The sequence below is a fragment of the Manis javanica genome, chromosome 3 (assembly GCF_040802235.1).
Source record: "Manis javanica isolate MJ-LG chromosome 3, MJ_LKY, whole genome shotgun sequence".
In the NCBI taxonomy this organism is placed as follows: domain Eukaryota; kingdom Metazoa; phylum Chordata; class Mammalia; order Pholidota; family Manidae; genus Manis; species Manis javanica.
In genome coordinates this window covers 46956688-46975565 of record NC_133158.1, presented here as the reverse complement: position 1 = coordinate 46975565, position 18878 = coordinate 46956688, and the positions used below count along the sequence as shown (strand labels likewise).

General features: G+C 38.9%; 1 protein-coding gene across 13 annotated transcripts in view; it reads left to right on the top strand.

Annotated features, from left to right (window-relative positions):
* TTC3 (tetratricopeptide repeat domain 3) overlaps nucleotides 1-18878 on the top strand; it is a 136380-nt gene that overhangs the window by 115156 nt on the left and 2346 nt on the right. For 11 of the 13 annotated variants that reach the window (XM_073231375.1, XM_073231369.1, XM_073231372.1 and 8 more), the window contains 10 exons: nucleotides 1118-1257; nucleotides 4844-4912; nucleotides 5924-6020; nucleotides 7398-7498; nucleotides 9509-9599; nucleotides 10044-10145; nucleotides 13038-13399; nucleotides 14931-15057; nucleotides 15242-15376; nucleotides 18512-18604. In XM_073231375.1, coding sequence (XP_073087476.1) covers nucleotides 1118-1257; nucleotides 4844-4912; nucleotides 5924-6020; nucleotides 7398-7498; nucleotides 9509-9599; nucleotides 10044-10145; nucleotides 13038-13399; nucleotides 14931-15057; nucleotides 15242-15376; nucleotides 18512-18604 — 1317 coding nt within the window. The other 2 variants (XR_012129137.1, XM_073231374.1) reach the window with 2 other exon arrangements.

Genomic DNA, 18878 nt, shown 5'->3' with positions numbered 1-18878 from the left:
TTTAACATTAAGGGTTATAATCCATAATAGGCTATAAAATCAGTTTAATAATGACTGGAATTGTTTCTAATAGTTTAATAGAATAGAACAGAAATACCAGGAAGTACGAGCAATTTGTTTTCAGCTTTGTGTGTGTGTGTGCATACATATACATGTCTATGGACATAATACTCTATGGATCATTATTATAATATGTTTGTTTTTGTTGATCACCCTGTAGGAAATGTGAAGGCCAGTGTTCTGGGCTCATTCTCCCACCCCTAATCCATCCTTGTGTCTTTCAGAGTTATTTTTCCAAAACAAGCACCTCATCATCTCACAGCTCTGCTTAAGAGCCCTCGCTGGCTCCCTGTTGCCTGCAGAATAAAGTCCATAGCATGGCTTACAAGGCCCTTCACAATTTGAACTCAAGGTGCCTGGGTGCTATTCTCCCTGCCCTGCCTGCCACACGTCCACCTTAAACTCAAGCCATATAGTGTCTCTTGCTTTTGTCTAGACATGCCTTACTCTTTTTTTTAAGTATCATTGACATACAATCTTATGTTGGTTTCAAATCCACAACACAGTGGTTCAACAGTTAACTATGTTATTAAATCCTCACCCCCTCTAGTGTAGTTACTGTCATTGTAGTAAGATGTTACAGAATCATTGATAATATTCTTCATGCTGTACTACCATCCCTGTGACCAACTTACATTGTGATTCAGATGTGCCTTACTCTTTTATCCTTCTACCTCCCTATTCCCATGGCTTAGACCCATTCACCAAGTGGCAGACTCATCAGACCAGATATCACTGATTTTGAGAAGCCCTTCCCAAGTTCCACACCATCTGTCATGCCCCTGCCCATCTTGCCTGCCGGCCTCCTCTCTAGCCTGATTAGGCGAGAGCAAGTGAGGACTGAGGCCGCGTGTTGTGTGACTTAGTCTGCCAGGCTCGGCCGAGGTGGCACTGCCTGTGCGGCCAGCTCCTGGGTGTGTGTTTGCTGAACTGGAGTTACTGGTCAAGCTAGTACACATACCACCACCCTTCTGGGCTTTTGGGCTGTTTGTCCTTTTTTTTTTCTTTTTTAAGTAAACCTTCCCATTTATTTAAGTACTTTCTAAAATGTTTTTAGATATCAAAGACAGAATTAGATTGGTTCCTTGAAGATTTGGGAAAGGAAATTAAAAAATGGCAGCAGGAGAAAAAGGAAATCCAAGAAAGACTAAAAGCACTGAAGAAGAAAATGAAAAAGGTTTTAAATGCCAGTGAAATGTGAGTATCAATTGAAAGGCAATGATTCTTAACTGTTTTTTTATGGGTTTTTTTGGTTACTTTAACATTTTTGCTATTCATTTGCAAACTATGCCCGGTAAAGTGAAAATTTTAGATAGCATTTTTATCTCATTTTAAAGAATATCCTTACCTAAAACTTACTCTAAATCTACTGTGTTTGCAGGTAAATAAAAGTGGGACTGTAAATCAAAGAACTGACTTCGAGTATGAGCACCACCTTACTGTGAACATTACCTTTGACCCTCTTTTTTCCTCATCTAAAAAATGAGGGGGCTAACAGGGCATAAATCTGCAAAGAAGTAAAAAGCTAACCTTTTCAAACAATATTGCTTCTCTCTCACTTACCAACTTTACATCTCCCTGTATGGCCCCGGAAGATGACTGGTTAGCCAGAGACGGGTAAGATTCCTCAAGGGAGGAACAACCTAAGACAGGCACAGTCGCAGGGGGGCCATCAGGTGAGAAATTGGGGATCAACAGAGGTGAGGCTCAGAACCTCACCCCCCCTGTTTTGAGAGAAATCTTCTGCATCCATGGATGTTTTGCTGCCCTTGTCTAGCTTGGATTAATACTTAGTCCATAGGCACACACCTGATCATCTACATTTGCCCTCTTACAGCACTAAACTATGTTTTCTACCTTTATCTTGCATCTACCTACCACTTCAGCATTTTATTAAAAATAAAAAATAATAATAATAATAAAGGGAGAAATGTGGGATCCACATATAAATCAAGTATAAAAATCAAACGAATATTCATATTTGACCTGATTGTTTATAGTTCATAATGCGTGATCAAAACCGAAAGTTTCTGTGATGACTGCCTTTGTACTGTTCACCATGTAGGAACTTATTCACTATGTAAGAATTCGTTCACCATGTAAGAACTTGTTCGTTATGCTTCAGAAGATTGGAGACTGACGAGAATTAGGCTTGAGATGGATTAATGATTGTGCATTGAGCATTGACCCCCCCTATACAGAATTTTATTGTTGTTAACAACCATTTGATCAAAAAATATGAGAGACACCCTCTCAAAAAAAAAAAATGAGGGGGCTAGTCTAGATCTCAGGTTCTTTTCTGCACTAAGATTCTGTGATGTTTTATTTTATATATCATTACTTCCATCCTTAATCTTTAAACTATTAAAATTTGGTCTTGTAGTATGAAGTATTTGGTAATAGTTATAGGCAATACAGTTGTCAGACGGGCAAGTTTAAGATTTCCTGGGATCCATTCCTAACCCCTCTCTTCCCTAAACAGCGATATGTCATGATTCCTCAGCTTAAATTGTTACCTACTGTTGTGTAGCAAAATACCCCAAACTCAATGTGGCTTTAATTAAGAGCCATTTTAGTTGATTATGATCTTGGAATCTGGTTGCCTTCAGTTGGCCCATTCTTCTGCTGGTCTGGCCAATGGTTCCTTGTGTGGCTGCAGTTAGTTGGGAATTGGCTGGGGCTGGGCTCAGCTGGGATGCTGGCATGTCTTGGTCTCTTTCTCTCCAGGTAGTTTCAGGGATTCTTCCCCTCCATGTGGCCTCTTCCTGTGACTCTTATCTGTATGGTCACTCCATGTGGTCTGCAGCATGGCAGCCAGACTTCTTATGTGGTGGGTAAGAGCTTCCAAGAATGCTGAAGCTGCCATGCCTTTGCGAAGGTTTAGTCCCAGAGCTGTTAAAGCATCACTTTCACCACATTTGGTTGTTTGAAACAAGCCACAGGCCTAGTCCAGAGTTAAGGGCATGATTAAGGCGAGGCATGGGTCACTGGGGGGCCACACTACCATACTCACCTTTCAGGGCATTTACAGTTTTTTCTGTTTGTTGGTCCATATGATTAGATGAATTTATGAGTCTTCCTAGCATTTACATTTGGGCAATTTTTAGGCAGTCCTTTAAAGAATGGTGAAATATATAACATGGCCTATGTCATTTCATTTTGATTATGCTAACAATAGTTTCATTACAATACATTTATGGAAACAATAGTGTCTGAAAAGTTTTTTACAATAGTCTCCCCTTATCTGCTGTTTCACCTTCCATGGTTTCGGTTACCTGTGGTCAACCGTAGCCCAGAAGCAGACAGAGCTCTTCCTGACGTAGCGTTAGCAAGTCAGTAGTAGCCTAATGCCAAGGCGCAATGCCTATGTCTTGCACCTCTCTTCCTCTCATCATGTAGGCATTTAATCATCTCATATCATCACAAGAAAACTGGGGCGAGTATAGCACAATAAGAAATTTGGGAGAGAGACCACAGTCGTATACCTTTTATTACAGTATATTGTTACAATTATTTAATTTTATCGTTAATCACTTGCTGTGCCTAATTTGTAAATTAGACCTTGTCATAGGTATGTATGTGTAGAAAAAATATATGGGGTTGAGTACTATCTATGGTTTTAGGCATCTGCTCAATGTCTTGGGTCTTGGAACATATCCTTCTTGAATAAAGAGGGATGACTGCCTCTTAATATCTGAACATGTCTAGTCTTAACTGTTAAGTTATTCAAAAATTCAGGAATATTTATATTTAATATATTTTTTATATGCTCAGGATGCTCTCAGACTAGACAAAATAAATGAGGCTGTTGATAACATTTTTCTGTGCTAGCCAAAAATTAACCATTTCTGCTGAGAAATGGTTACTTCTTACTGATTTTTTTTCACTTTATTATTTTTTTGCATTTTCATGTCACAATATAAAGATAAACTATAGACTTTTTATGCTCTTTGTAGTTTCCAAATAAATGTCTTAAAGCTAGATTTTTATGTTCAGATCTTAAAACTTTTTGGATAACTTAGAGAAGTACAAAGGATCTGAGGAATGATTTCTTTGGTTTTTCTGTGCTTTAGATCACACTTAGTATTCATTCAGAAATCCATGTGACAAAAGGAGCTCATGATTGTTGAGACACAGACCATACGTGACTATAAAGGAGGCAGAAGCTCCATGGAAGAAATGCTCAGAATTGACTCCTCAGAAGTAATTTGCAAAAGAAGTGAAATTGCAGTTAAACTGCTTCTTAATGGAAACTGGATTTTAGCAAGTAGGGATGACTACCAAATTACACAGGAGAGATGATGCAGAAACTGTCCTATGCAGGACATTGCTTAAAAATCAAAGATGTACTTTGATTTGAAGTACATCTTTTTTGAAGGTGTGTTGTGTGTATGTGTGTGAACTGGACTTCAGATTCTATTTTGAAGGCTTTTTCATTTTGAATGAGAACCACTACTCATAGTGATGAGGATCCAACACCTGTACTCCTGTATCTCCTGTTGAACCACCTTGGAGTGGATCGAGACAGGGTAATCTACACTGCAAGCTCAGGACTTAGAGTAAAGAAACAGGTGCTCTGCCCTGCAGTCATAAAAGGAAAATTTCCCAAAAAGAAAGTGACCCAAATTCTTTGCCTGTTTAGAAGATAACTAGATATTTCAAAACCAAATGTAGAAACTTATAAGTATTCAAGAAATGTTGGCATGGAAGTGGGTAGAATTCACTGTGTGAATTTAGAAATCTTTGAAAATTAATTAAAGTTTGATGATTTTGCTTTTCATAGGTATACCCAGAAAAGTGATGGAAAGGATAAGGAATACGAATTACTTCTGGATCAGTCATGTGAAATCAGGCAAATTAAACTTAAATTTATTTTTACTATCTTACTATACTTATAATATTAGAAGCACAAGCATACTAGTCTTCTAAATATATTGTTGCTTGTCTGTTTCTTTTAAATAATTATTTTTCCTTTTCTTTGTTTTATTCTTTAATATTTAAATAATTTTAGTCTTTAAGTATTTTTTATGATGTTCCTACTTATAGTTCACATTATCAGTATAAAAATATCCTGAATTTATTATTGTTAATTATGCTTTTCCTTTGAGTTTACTTGAAACTAAAAATGTGTCTTTAAAATTTTTCCTTTATGTATTTGAAATAAGTCTCTACTGTGATAGTTTGTTGCTCTACAATTATGCATTTATTGAAGAATTTTTATTACAAATCTTTAAAAAGTTTCATTTTAACCTTTGTTAATGAACATAATGTTTTTTAGCTACTGGCAACCAGTATATTTACTTGTAAGCAGTTATATTCTGCTTTTCTCATTTAATATTGTTTCATATACATATTTCCATTCATGTCATGGTCCATGGCTGCCTCTTTTTAGCTATTACAACCCATATTGGCATGAATTACTTTGTATAAATCACCTTTTTCTTGCTTATTCCTTGTAATATGTGCCAAAACAGAATTTCTGGCTTAAAGGATGTGGGATGTTCTTCAAAGTATATTAATATAGCCAGGTTACGCTCCACCTACCTTCATAAAAATGGTGAACCAGTTTCTAAGCATCCCTACCAAATACTGACTTTTAATTTCATATCTTCTTTCATCATGTGTAAAATACAAAGAACACATGTGAGTCTGTGTATTATATGGTCATTAATAAAGCCTGTGTATTAATGTGTGTATATTAGGCAATATGTGTATTGTTAGTATATGTATATTAGGCAAGAAGTTACTCTAGAAAATGTATGTCAGTCTTTTTATGGCATGATTTCCAAACTAACTGGCTTAAGCCTTGTTATCTCAGTGGTTAAGTTTTTTTTCAAGAAGTTCTTTTTCTTAATATCTGCAGTAATCCATTTACAAACGAGAAAATGAAAATAGAAGCGTGTATAAAGAAAGGGAAAGAGTGTTATGAAGAGAGTCTTCAGAGATCTGTGGCTGCAGAGGTGAGTCCAGGACTCACTCAAATGTGTCTGAGGGATAAGGCAGGAGGTCATTTGTTCACTCTGTGTTTATTACATATGAGCCAGAAAAACATGGCTGAAAAGTGGGAGGCTAAGTGGTACCCTGTTGCCCATAATCCTGCCTCCCTGAAATGACCACTCATTCCTTGCCTCAGCTTTTTAATTTTTTACCCTTATCTTTATATTGTATTACATACCAGTACTCACAGTGTAACCAAATTTTGTAATCTGCTTTTCTTTTTAAATATTATAGTTAAGTTATTTTCCATGCTTTATACTTCGAATGGCTTCATATTTAGTCAAGTGATGTACCATGAAGTAGCCAACCATAGAACGTATTTGCCAGTACTAGAAAAAGAACTTGAAATAATCCATTTCTTAAGAATGTACTCTCTTCTTCCCCCAGAATATATACTGTTGGTATATACTATTTGAGAAACTGCTGAGACAAAAATCAAAACAATGACCAAAATAAGTGGCTATATTTTATTTAGTTCTTGAAACATAGTTGTCTTTGTCTACCTAATTGAGAAGTAAATGTTATTTATTATTATATGTGCATATGATTATTCCGGGAAAAGAAGCAAAGATTTTGCTTGCTTAATTAGCATGTCTACAAACACGAAGCTTTCAATTAAATATCAACTCTGCAGTTGCTTCTAAGGAAAGAAATGTGGGGGGGACCCAAAGTCCCCACACTTTGTGGGTCCTGTGCCGATGCAGCGCCCTCTCTGTATAAATGTTTGTTCCCATGTACCACACTGTCTGGCAGCAGGTTTGCCCAGTGGGCCTTGTCAAGGTTCCTGACACCTGCGTGACAGCAAGGCAGTCCTTCATTTTCTGCAGTGACTCGTGAAAGTGGCTGGTTAGCTTGCGGGGAAGCCAGAGAGTCTCATGTTTTTAAAACATGCCCCAGAGGCTTCTAGTATCCTTTCTGAGAAAAACTTCTCTGAGGCCTCTGTATCCAATAGGGTGGTGCCTTGGGGTTATTCTGCAGGCCCCTGTCCCTCTGCTCACCATAGACAGGACCCTAGAAGACGTACACCAGGTGTATACACATAGGTAACTTCTCTCTCTGCTTATATATGGCTTAAGCAGTAAGCCATGTAGACAGTTTTACATATGAGAGACATATCACTTAAGGTAGATAATTTACATTTTGTAACGGTTTTCAGATCAAAAAACTTTTTAGTTCATATTCACCTGTGTAAACTTACAAAATAATTCAGTTCTGGTGATTCTGTCATATGTCATTTAAAAGAAACTTGAAAGTGGTTTAGAATATTTAAGTTTTAATAACCTTAAAATAGTTTCTGTTTTTCAGTTTTAAAGTACTTGTGTTCCTTCATCTAATGATAGGTATCTGTGCTTGAAAACTGGAAAGAGATGGAAATGTACAAGTTAGAGGTCATGGAATCACAAGTAGAAGGGTATCTTCAGAGCCTGAAGCTAATGAGCAGGTACTGTGTGGTGCCACAGGTATCTTCCCAGCCTGTCATTCAACGGGCAATAAAGTTAGAGCTGAACTGAGAAAAAAATGTTGCATTGGACAGGACCATTTTATTTTCAACATTTGTACAATTAATGTGTATTGAATTGCAGAAAAATCAAAACATATGAACAATAATGATAAAGATTATCCATAATTCTAAATTGCAGTATAATTGCAGTATAACTAGTGAGTATTTTGCAATAAATTCATTATTTGAAAAAAATGAAAATTTATATATTTTTTTTCACTAAGTAGTATAAAGGAAACTTCTTTCCTATAACACTTAAATTTTTCCAACCTAGTGTTGAAAGGTTGAATAGTATTCTAGTATTCTAGCAAACAAACATGTCATGATTTATCAAACTCCACTGTGTGGGCTAGTTCACTTGTTAGCATGGTTTGTCAATAAAAGCTGCACTATAGCGAGTATCCTTGTAGCAAAATTTTTATGCACATTATTAATCATTTCCATGCAGTAAATTTCTGGAATGAAGATCATGTGTCAAGGCTTTTTAAACAGTTCATTTTCTGCAGTGACTCGTGAAAGTGGCTGGTTAGCTTGCGGGGAAGCCAGAGAGTCTCATGTTTTTAAAACATGCCCCAGAGGCTTCTAGTATCCTTTCTGAGAAAAACTTCTCTGAGGCCTCTGTATCCAATAGGGTGGTGCCTTGGGGTTATTCTGCAGGCCCCTGTCCCTCTGCCTGCAGAATAACCCCAAGGCACCACCCTATTGGATACAGTTACTATCAGTCTTAATAGTAGAGTATGGGAATGTCACTTTGAAAGATCCATGGATGGTCATTTTGTCAACTCACCATAATCTTTACCTGCTTGTGTTTGCTTTGCTTTGTTTTTGGAGTAAGGTTTACCTGGGAATCCTGGAGGGTCTTCCTCAGTCTAGCATTTAGCACTTTTCTGTGTGGATTTGTGCACATGGGATTACTTTTCAACTGATCCTTTTATCATAGCCCACATAGTTTTGACTTTTTAATCCCAGATTTTTCATCCTTCCAAGTGCTTTTTGATTTAAATGTCAAACCATCAGTGTTGAACTAGAGATTGTTTGGGTCATGGAAAAACAGCTTCAATGTATAGTTCTTTATTGCTTCATTTCTCAAGATTTAGTTTTTCACATGAGAAAAACCTTCCTGATTACAGGCAAACTAGTATGCTGACTCAGATTACAAGAGGAGTGCAGCTGAGGTTGGGGACCAAGTGGTGCTCAGATGCCTGTGTTCAGTAGGCTGTGCTCTGGGGTGCATCTGGGAAACATGTCTCAGACCTCATTTTGTCTAATAGTGTCGACTTCTTATTAAGCCTACAGTATACAAGCTTCTTTCTTAGGGATTCTCTGCTAACTCTGCCCATAAATAATAGCAAAAGAGAAGAGATGTAAAAGAATGTTCTGGTTTTTCTTTAAGATGTATAATGTGAACTGAACACAATCATGGATTGACAGTGGTATTGACTTTCTCAGTTAGGAGTAGAAAGCTTGTCTGTCCCTTCGAATAGACCAGATTCATGAGGTGCTGACATCATAAACTTATTGTAGTCTAACAGGCCCCACCCTTTATTTTATGGTAAGGTGGGGGTGAGGGTTTTATTGAAATGTTTTAAATATTCCAGACTGCCTCTTTTTTTTCTTAATACAAAGACCACCTTTGATGTTAAACAAGATGTTAAATGAAGAATGGTCAAATTTTCAAATAAAGGGAAAGAAATAAAAATTCAGGAGAATATTTGTTCCCTGCCCACCAGTTTCAGTTAGATCAATAATTAAAATTTCCTGAAGTGTTTCCAGTGGTGAATTTTTAAGATACATAATTCTTTAAAAATAGTTGGGTTTTCTGGTGTATGATCATGTTAAATACATCTTTCTCTTATGTTTGAATGCTTGTTTTCATTTGTACTATAGTAATTTTAATTTTTAAAATTTCTAAAACAAATTAAGCAGTTTCATATTTTTCTACTTTTTCAGCGATTCTGCAGCATATCCTGAAATGGAGTCTGATGTACATTCCTGGGAATCCTTTCTTTCTAATGTTAGAAAAGAAACTGAGAAAACAAAGGTAAGTTATAAAATACTTTATAATTCTGTCAAAAAACTACATTGATGGTTATAATTCTCAGGAGGCTAGTGTCACTGAAATGATTTCTTTCTTGAGCTCTTAAAGGCAATATTTTCTTTGTTGTAAGTATTAAGAACTTTTCATGAAAGTTAAAAATTCTGTTCTCTTAATTAACTAGCTTAAACTTTACCGTTTATTGATAAAATTAGAGAAGCTCTGCTTGATAAGGCCGTAGAGAATCCTGATTAATGAGGTCTTATCTTGAACTTACTTCCTTACAAGAAGTAATTGTTCTAATACTTTGCATCTCAGTTATATTTCATAGAAAATTGTTGACCACTCTAGTGTATGAATGTATGTAAGAAAAAAAGTGTTATTTGACAATGGTGGTGTTGCCCTTGGAATTTGTTAGAAAAAATTTAACACTATTCCTTCTATCTACAGTCTCAGTTTGAAGAACAAATTCAGGCAATTAAAAATGGCTCTCTGCTCAGTGACCTTCCTAAAGTGCAGATCTCCGAGCTCTTACTTCTTGCCTATAGCACCGTGAGTCTTGTTAAATCTTTTTTTTTTTTTCTTAAGGGAAGAAAATAAAACATAATGAACCACAGTTTCTTCCCTAACTGGCCCAAGTGGTTTGTTGTTTTCTGGGAGTGGGGATGAGGTGGATTAATAATTACCTCACTGTTTTCATTATTGGTGCTACTGGTTAACCTTTAGAGAGCTATACTAAACATTCCTTTATAAGTGGAAGGTCAGTCTTTCTTCATCTAGTATATCCATCTTTTCTGGATTTTGGTGTGTTTTTCTGCATTTGAATGAATAATCCAGGAGCAGCAGGGACCTGTCACTGAGGTAGGCCCTTTCTTTAATACCACTTCAGGTAGAGTCTTTTTTCTTGGCAATTTAGGTCTGTTTCCTTATCAACACAGAATGGAAACTGCTGTCCTGAGACATACAAGGGCTCTTTTGGTCTGAATGTCATATTTTACTGGCTATTTTGAGGTACTTGCTGAATCTTTTGAATAATAGTGATTCCCAAACCCTGTCTTTTTATTTTAAAATATGCAACACAGTTTATTTTTTGTGGACTTTAAAATATGGCTAAACCTACTATCACTTTACTGTATTTTGGGTACATATTTCTTATTTGGACACAGACACATACTTCACAAATACTAAATTGCAGTGAAGCCCAAAGGAGATAATATTGTTAAGAATTGAAAGACTATATTCAAGAGTTAAGAGGTAGGTTTCAGAATATTTCGGCATGGCATGGAAATCTTCTGGTTCTGAGATAGTCTCTTATAAAGGAGAGACTGTTTTCCTCAGCTCATGATTTTTACCTTCTTGCTACTGCCAGGCCTTTGCCGAGGCTATTCCCCAGCCTGGACTACCATCCTAACTGTCCACATTCTGTCTTTTCCTGAAAGCCCAGTCACAGTTGTCCACCCTGTGACCCTTATATCATATGCATTTGGTCTCCTTAACTTGGATGACAGGCTCCCTACAATCCGGACCCTGTTCTTGAAAGTCTTTTTTCTCACCAGAACCTTGCATGCTAAGCATTTAAACTTACTGTGGCTTCATCTGCAAAAAAAAAAAAATTGTTTTAATGTTAAAATTTAGCCATTTTGAACAGAGTAAAATATTCTGTTGAGATCCAAAGTTTTTTCTCTCCATTGAGTAAGAAAGAGCTTTATTTAGAAGAAAATTAAAGCTCAACTTATCATTAGTGTTTCCAAGTTCTTACAGCAGAAATGGAGGGGAAAAAGGATAGATCTCAGAGAAAGACAAATACCATATGATTTTACTTATATGTGGAATCTAAAAACTAAGATGAACAAACAAAACAGAAATAGACTCATAGACACAGAGAACAGACTAGTGGTTGCCACAGGGGAGGAGGGTAGATGGATGGATGAAATAAGTGAAGGGGAGAAAGAAATTGATTCAGTAGATTATTTTAGTATTAATTTTTAATTCTAGCTTGTGTAGTTATATAAATACTCAAAAGAATTTTAATATACAAACCTTTGGGAGTTCTCAGTGTGCCAAGAGCTTGAGTAATAACAAGTATCTCTAAAAACCATTTACACGGGTGTCATTTCTCCTCCATTCATTCATTGGGTAGTTAGTGGTGGTCAAAATTAGATGTGGTCTGTGCCCTCAAAATGCATATGGGTTTGGGAGGAGACTTTAAGCCCATATTTACAAGAAGAGCATGCCAAGTTTTTCATAGCGTAGAATGCTATGGCAGTGTAAATCAGGGGGCACTGACCTCACCTAGAGGTCTAGGCCTCAGTGGAAGAGGCCCTGTTGGAGGTCTCAGTGAGTCAGAGACCTGGGATGGGAACTGACCAAATGACAGGAGCAAGTGGGTGTGTGTTTGAGGAAGGGTGGGTGGTGTGATGTTTGGAGGGTCACAGTGTTCCAAGTGAAGGAACAGCATACTTGGAGGCTAAGAAAAAAGACAGAACACAGTCCTTTCATGGATGTAAAAGCTGCTCAGTAAGACAAAGAGGGCTGTCGTGAGAAAAATTGTAACAGTGTCCTGGGGCCACAATGAAGGGGAGCCTTGTTCTATAAAGTGTGTTCAGCAGTACGGACTTTTCCTCAGGCCACTAGGAAGCTAGTCTAGGCTCAAGTAAGGGGATGACATCAGCTTTTTGCTTTCATACTTGCCGGCTGTGTGGGGATGTGGTAGGAGGGGCCTGAGTGATTTCCACCTGGGCAGCTAGTAGCTCGCTGTTAGCAGCCGTGTCCTGAGGGTGGCAGTGGGGCCAGGGGAGAGAGCAGATGAGGCAGACACTTAGAAGGGGCCATGGAAATGACCGTACTGCTTGTGGGATTGAGGGCCCAGTGTGTGTTGGGTTGAGAGTGGATCTGGGTTTCTGGCAGTGGGGTGGGCACCAGAGGAAGAGCAGGGCAAGAAGGCTGCCGAGGCTGGCTTTGAAGACATTGAGCTTGAGTGGCCTTGTAGTCACTCATGGACATTTGCCCATTAGGAAGTTAGGATTTGCAGATTTGGATCTCAGGAAAATATTCTAGACTGGACTCTTTTAAAATGTAGGCATTATCAGCAGTGAGCATGTAGTCACTGGGGCATCAGAGAATGGAATGGCCGGGGAGAGGGTGTCGCGGGAGGTGGAGATGTGCGCCTCCGGCAGCGTCATGAGGAGCATCGTCACTGAAGGCGAAGAGCCGCGGTGACTCCTGCAGAGGGCCCCAAACAGGAAGCCCTGGTGTGGGGCCGTGAAGAGCTCATTCTGAGAAAGAGAAGGTAGAGCAAGTTTTTAAAACAAAACATTTAATTTATTGTATTCAATTTCCTGTGCACCTGAGCCACCCAGGTTTCATCCTAGTCATGCTTAGTCATCAGTCTTTGTTCACAGATGTTTCTCTTGTGACCCAGCTTCTGTGGTGTGTTCCTCACAGATTCATCCTAAGTCACTTTCTGAGTCTTCAGGCGGTGATAATCAAGGTTCCTCCACACCTACAAGTCATGGGACTGGAAACCAAACAACACTTCCCAAGGATTCACGTCTGGTCTCTGCCAGTGATGGCCCAGCAGGGGCTCCCTCTCCCCCATTGCCAGGATCGCCCTCCTGTCAGCTGGAAGTCACCCAGGTGCCAGAGTGTAAGCACTCTGGCCCTGCGCTTCAGTCAGAACAAAGCCTCGTGGCTGATCAGAAACTAGCTGTTGCTCCAGGACGAGCTACCCGCTCAAGCCAGTCTCCAAAAAAGCCATTCAATAGTATTATTGAGCACCTGTCAGTGGTATTCCCATGTTACAACAGGTACAAATGGAAAATGTCTGTGACTCTGTTAAGTCTGTTACTGAACTGAGGTTTCCTGATCAAATAACATTATGGCCAGTAAGGGGCTGAAGTGGAAAGGACTGCATAATTATTTCACTCAGAAAAATGGTGCTACTTTTTTTTTCTTTGTAAACATGGAAATGAGCATTTTCAAGTAAACTTTTTAATGTGCATATCTAGATTGGAAACACTGAACACTGGTTAGTCAACAGTCAGTCATTAGAACCATAGCAGTTTACTAAGATTTGATGAGATCAATAACATGCTTCCAACATGGGGTCAGTAAGTGAACTACAAAACACTAGCTTTGTATCATTTAGGGGGAAAAAATACCACATAAAGCAAAGAAGGCAGCAGCAACTGCTTTGATCAGGAGCTTGTTGGAGGACACCTCTGATTTGTTGGAGGTGTGAGGTTGGCGAGACCAGAAAGAATTCAATAGTGAGCCAGGTGCGCGGGCACATTACAGAGGGGTCGTGTAGGGGGAGCTTGAACTGGTCGCCAGCGCTGTCAGTTGGATGGGGAGTGGCCGTCGCTCAGCAGCGCTTCTGCCTCACTCCCCAGGCTGGTGCGAGGTGCAGAGGTGCTCCTCGTCTCAGCCCGGAGAGATGAAGTGGGGGGAATGTCTCTGGGATACAACCTTGAAGAGAGGAATCCACAGCCCAGAGTGACCCTCTGTACTTCCCATATTTTTTCTGTCTTTGATATAGTGTTAGTTACAGGCTTTGAAATTATACTTTTGAAACCAATTAGTGATTAAATTATACTTTGCCAGAATTATTGTTTTGCATCTACTGGTGGAGCCCCTTCCATTAGGAAATAAGTATACTTTGCACATCATACTCAGCCCAGCTGAAGCTTGAGAAGTGTTACAAGTTCTCTCAATGGCAATTACTATGCCAGTTCTTAAAAACATTCAAGTTATAATTGCCAGAAGTACCTTACAAATAAAATTGTTCACAATCCTAATTAAATTTGGCAATTTAAACAACCAAATTGAAATGCATCCTTATTTTCTGAACACTAAAACATTTGAGTTGTTAATGTTGCAAATATCAAGTTCCTGTTGATTAATGGTTAGATGGTTAGATTTTTTAAGGGAGGAAGTCAACAAAGTAGTTTCCTTAGGTAAGGAGATATTAGTGATTTCATATCAGAACCCAGTAGTGTCTGATTGTCCAGTGATTTTGCATAAAGCTACAATGTACAAAGTCAAATTTCTAAGTAAGGGTGTATATCCCAAATAGAATAGCAGATATACTGTTACTGCTATTAAAAATAAGTATTAGAAATTTTATTAAATATTTAGAAATAATATTGGAATTTTGGAATTTTCATAACTATTTGGAGTGATACTGTTGTTATTATATGCAGTTCCTATTGTTTACAAATTAATTTTGTATGTATTTGGTTTTGTTTCTTTTAGCTGTTGGGTTAATATTGGCACATGACATTTAGCAGTACGAAACCTTGACTCCCTCTTGTCATTTATCCCTGCTTTCCCTTTCAGCACAGAGCTTGCTGGTTTTATTAAAAGAGTCCGAAACAAAAATAAAAATTCACTCTCAGGATTGAGTATTGATGAAATTGTCCAAAGAGTGACAGAACACATTCTAGATGAACAGAAAAAGAAAAAGGTCAGTGTCTCTTCTAGTCACAATAAAATGTCCCACTTTATCCTTATATATTTACAAAATATGAGAATTGTAAAACAAACAAACAAATGCTCCCAGCCAAAATGTGACGAACAGTTTAGTAAAGACAGAAGTTGGTCAAGCTTTTGGGTAACTAAACTTGCTTCTCCCTGTTTTATCTCTGTAGGCAAATCCAGGAAAGGCCAAGAGGCTGGGTGAGCTCAGCTCCCCTGCTGCTTTGACCGAGGCCTCCCAGGGCCCGCCCTCCATGATTGATGGGCCACCACCCAGAGCCGTGGGGCAGAATGCGGAAGATGTCCTTGTGAGTGTTACAAGTGTGACTGACTGTAGAGCCAGTTTTATTTTTTTAATGAAGAACAAGAAAGAAACAAAATTGTTAGGCCATTATTTAGCCCCCATCTTTTCATTTCTATACCTAATTTTTTTAAATCTTGAAATTAGAAACTAAATTTAGATGTACTTAAGTGTCCTGTTAGAACAGTTAGTGAATGGCCAGGTTGTCTCTTTACTTTTAGAGGGGCCCCTGCGTGAGAAGACAAGGAGATGGGAAGAGCTCCGACCACACTGTAGGAACCAGGCCTGCAGATGGTCAGATACGTTAATTTTTTATACCAAATATAAAAAATGGGGGAAATGATTTTTAGATAATTTTCTTGTACGCGACCACAGACCTTGGAATCACACAGACTTGGTTCTGGATCCTCTCTGCTTGCTCAGGTGGTCGTCTAGATGAAGTGCTGGAATGGAATTGCCAGGGTCAGGCTCTGTGCTCAAGAAGGGCTGGTGTCCTCCCTTTCCTCTCCCCTCAAGTGTCTGTGGGGGACACCAAAATGGGATAAACTTGCCTTTGATTTGACATACAGATTTAAATTGTTTATTGTCCTTTTAATAAGAATGTTACATTAACATAGAAATTTTTATAAAATACTATTATATCTATGATCTCAATAAGGCATTGTAATTGTCTCTATTTTATAAATGAGGAAACTGAGGCCCAGGTGACTCATGCAGTTTGCCAGCGTTCTTTCACTTGATTGCACGTGCAGCGTGTAATTCCCTAACCCTCACTGCACCGACCAGCTGATGCTGGGGCCCCTGCAGTGGGGACCATGTGGCTCAAGGAGAGGCCATCACCCGTGTGGCTCAGGGCTGCAGGTCCAGATTGAACTTGGTGTGGAGTACATTTTTCCCTTTTGTCCAACTATGATATCAGAGCTTAGATGAAATCGAAATTTGAAGAGTTACAGGCCCCAAGTGGAGTCAGTACTGCCTGATTGCATAGAGGGCTCATTTGGTGACTTGAACTAAGCAGTAAATCTTTCTGTAAACTTAGGTTTTTATTCCGCCTGTAGATTTTCACTATCCACTATGCTTTGGAGATTTTCCGTACCACGTACACTCACATCCCAGAGAATCTCCCAGTGAGAAGGCTTATGAACATACAGAGCATTCCTGCGAGGCCTGGCTGGGGTCCCCTCCCCCTCCCTCTCCCTGGGGTGTCCCTGACTTGTCCTGTGCTCTGCGGTCCTCCAGCCAGGCCAAATCCTCAGAGCAGTCTCAATATCGTTTGAGGTGTGTGTGTTCATTGGCCACCCTGCCACACAGTCACCTTCAGGGAGAGATCACTTCTGTTTGATGTTGATAATAAAGATGTAAAAGCTGACTTATAAGAAAAATATGTATTCAAACTGGGAATTAGTTTGATAATCAAAGGTAGTTTTTAAAAATTAAAAGTAGTTTGCCTTATACTTTTAAATTACAAAAGTAATAGGTGTTCACAATGTAAAATACAAATAAAAAGCATTTAAAGAACCCCAAACCCACACTTCTAAGGTGACCAGTATTGTCATATTGGTATATGTTTTTCTTAACTGTATAAGTACCTGTATGTGAAGTTAGTGGAAACTGTACGTACTTTTTGTATCCTTTTTTTTTTTCACTTAGAAATACATTGTGCCCATCGTTCCATCCTAGGGAATAGTCAAGTTAACTATGGTCTTTTCAAACCAAACCTAGCTCTGAACTTTGCAGTAACCTGTCCTTCCCCAGGGTTGATACATCCATTCCCCCCCCACCTGCTGACCTTCCTCAGGGGCCCCAGAGAGGAGTGAGAGAACCTCATTCCACTGCACCTGTCCCATTGCTACCTGGGCAGCATCAGTGCCATGGATAAGACAGAAGAGCACATCTAACAGTTCAGGTCTTCACAGCCTTCGTGCATTGCCCCCAGCTTCACCCCACGTCTAACCCACTGCCAGGGCTGCGCTCATTCACTTGCTTGACAGTTCATGGAGCATCAGTTTGGGGCCACGTTCCTTGCCAACTTCCAAGGACACAGTTAAACCAGGCTCATTCCCTCCTGTCAGGGTGCTCAGTTGAGAAGGGGCAGAGTTAAAAATCCTGGTGCCACGTGAGGTATATGCTGCGAGCTGTAGGGAGAAGTGTGCCTGGGGCCCTGGGGCACGCTCTGGCTCCACTCTCATGTGGGAAATGCCGTCCGTGCTCACCAGACCGTGAGCAGCTGGAGCCGGAGCCCTCCTTTCACCTCGATGTCCCAGCATCCCAGAGTCCCTGACTCTGGATGTTTGCTGAATGAGCCAGCATTTTGTTTTGTTTGGATTTACACAAGTAATCCACCTTCATAGAAACTTTATAAAATCTCAAAGAAAACAATTAAATCTCTCTTAACCAAAAGTAATCACTGTTAACATTTTATATCTTTCCAAATTCTTTAATAGGCATTTCTGTATATACACATTCTCTTTATTTTTTAAGCCATTATCATATGACACATACCATTTTGTAACCTGCTTTTGGTTTGTTTGTTTTTTTCATTTTTTTATTAAAGTATTGATATACAATCTTACGAAGTTTTCACATGAACAACATTATGGTTTCAACATTCACCCATAGTATCAAGTCCTCACCCCCACTGTTGCAGTCATTATCAGCATAGTAAGATATACTGCTCTTATTTAGAGAGCTGTTTGTGACCAGTTTCCTGTGTCAGGGATTGTGGATTTCCGTCATGATTTTAATCAGCCCCATAATAGCCCATAGCATGGATGTCATAATTTATGTTACTGTCCTCAACTATTAGGTAATTAGATGAATAATTTGTCATATTCAGCTGGTATCTTACTATAGGTGTGGGTTGGGATAAATAGGTATTTGTAGTACTTTACCTGAGAATCTTAACCACATGAAACTTTTTTTTTTCCTCTGAGAAAGTTGAATTTTAAAAGTATACCTTTCCTTTTATATGTTTATGTTTTTACTTAAGAAATGCTGTTAAAGGATAAGTGTTCCCTCAGTCTTCTTAGCTATCATGGAGAATAATTTGCCACTTTAGTTTGAAAGCCACTTGTAGGAAGAGCTCATGTAGTAAATAGGAATTTAGTTATTCTTTATTATTGGAATACGTTTGTTCCTACAGGCTTTGGGAGCAAATTCTTGTGAAATATGCCATGAAGTGTTCAAATCCAAAAATGTGCGTGTGCTAAAATGTGGGCACAAGTTTCACAAAGGGGTAAGAATTCTCTTTGGTTATTTTCGTATCTTACATTTTGACTATTAAATATTTTGAAAATTAAAAAGACTTTTTTCCCATAGGCATCAATACTTCTTTTGTGTTCAAAGCATTTTCTTTGTAAACCTCCTTGTGTCGGTGCTCATTGTCTCCCTTTGCAAAGACTGCTGCTGTGGGCAGGGGGAGAGGATTCTTGGGCTCTGGGGTGCACAGCTCTGCAGACTGTCCTTCCCATCTGTCACATAGTGTGTCTCAGAGAAGAACAGTTGGCTCC